Source organism: Pyxicephalus adspersus, unplaced genomic scaffold (assembly GCF_032062135.1).
Source record: "Pyxicephalus adspersus unplaced genomic scaffold, UCB_Pads_2.0 Sca6521, whole genome shotgun sequence".
In the NCBI taxonomy this organism is placed as follows: domain Eukaryota; kingdom Metazoa; phylum Chordata; class Amphibia; order Anura; family Pyxicephalidae; genus Pyxicephalus; species Pyxicephalus adspersus.
The window spans coordinates 1-1,385 of NW_027323521.1; the positions used below are offsets into that span (position 1 = coordinate 1).

Below are 1,385 nucleotides of genomic sequence, written 5' to 3' on the forward strand. Positions count from 1 at the left end.
AAGGGTTTATCCTTGGCAAAAATCTTGTAAACTGACCACATATATAAAGCCTTTAGGTCTCTCTCCTGACTGGGTCATCTGGACCATGTGGTTTTGGGGTAACAGATAAAAATTTTACCTTTTTAAACACATGCACCATGCACATTCACACCTCAGGACTCACGTCTTGCCTCTCTAAAGAGTTTCACGGCCTCTGGGTTTAATTTTCTCCTGGAGTTTTCCTCAACACTCGGCTCCTTTCGCACAAGATTAAGATTTGCCCCGTAGTCAATCAGCAGTTGAACAAACAGTTGATCACATCCATGCCTGAGAACTGCTTCCAACAGACAAGTTGGAGATGCTCGTGAAAAGTTTGTTTCGCATACTGTACTCCAACTGTTATAGTCGGGGTTGGCACCAGCCTGAAGCAGGAGACGGAAGCAAGACAAATTATCGTAAGCTGCACTAATATACAGTGGTGTGCATGTCAAAGATGTCAGACATCGTGGGGAAGATCCCAAAGTACATGACAGCTGGTGGTCAACATCAACATCTGCACCGTATCTGAAAAGAAGGGGGGAAAAAAAAGTTCTTGTAAGAAAGAATACAATTTATATACCTTGTATCACGCAGCCAGGACACTTTGCCTGAATTCATGTATCATAATTACATATACAATACCTACCCTAAAAGAGTCTCCTCCAATTTACAAAGACATTATTAAACAAACAAACAAACAAACATTCTCTTATATGCTCAGCATTACCCCTGATGTTTTTTTATTTTATTTTTTCACAATTTTTGCGACAATAATTTCACCAGAAAAGTAAGGAAAATGTTTATCAATACACAGAAAAAAATACATTTATTTATTTGAGAAGGAGAAGACATGTACCCTGTCTCCTTTGTATTACTGTTTGTTTGTATCCCTGTTGTTTTGTTTGTTGTGTTATTTTTTGCCTGGTAAATCTGCTGTCACCAGGAAAGTAAAGGAGGTTATGCTGCCAAGCTTTGGTTTTCTGTCAATATATTTTACATCAGAATGAGATGTATCTGAGATCATTTAGAGAGGTTTTGCAATCCTATATCTGTGTATCCAAATGCAAAACCTATGTGAAGGAAAGAAAAGACCAGCATCAACAGTGGCCTGAATTTAGGGAACATTTAAAACCAAAAAAAAAAAAATGGATCTATAAAAAAACAATGGCAGTGGAAACTTGACCAGGGTTCTAATACTTCCCAACCTAATTAAAAAAAAAGCAAGTCCTATGTTATTCATTATGAATGGACATTTATTACAATGACCATTATTTATTTAGAGAAGGAATTTTACTACACAGGAAAATGTAACACACAGACAAGCAATGGGTGAACAACATTTGCATCATACCAGAGACACACACTGT

At 37.3% G+C, this 1,385-nt stretch overlaps 1 protein-coding gene across 1 annotated transcript; it reads right to left on the reverse strand.

Moving 5' to 3' along the window:
* Positions 1-6: 6 nt before the first annotated feature.
* Positions 7-584, reverse strand: LOC140321516 (ankyrin repeat and SOCS box protein 1-like; the record flags this gene model as incomplete). The annotated part of the gene is made up of 1 exon (XM_072398234.1): positions 7-584. A coding segment is annotated over one exon (432 nt), but the record flags the coding sequence as incomplete, so codon positions are not given.
* Between the last annotated feature and the right edge of the window lie 801 nt (positions 585-1,385).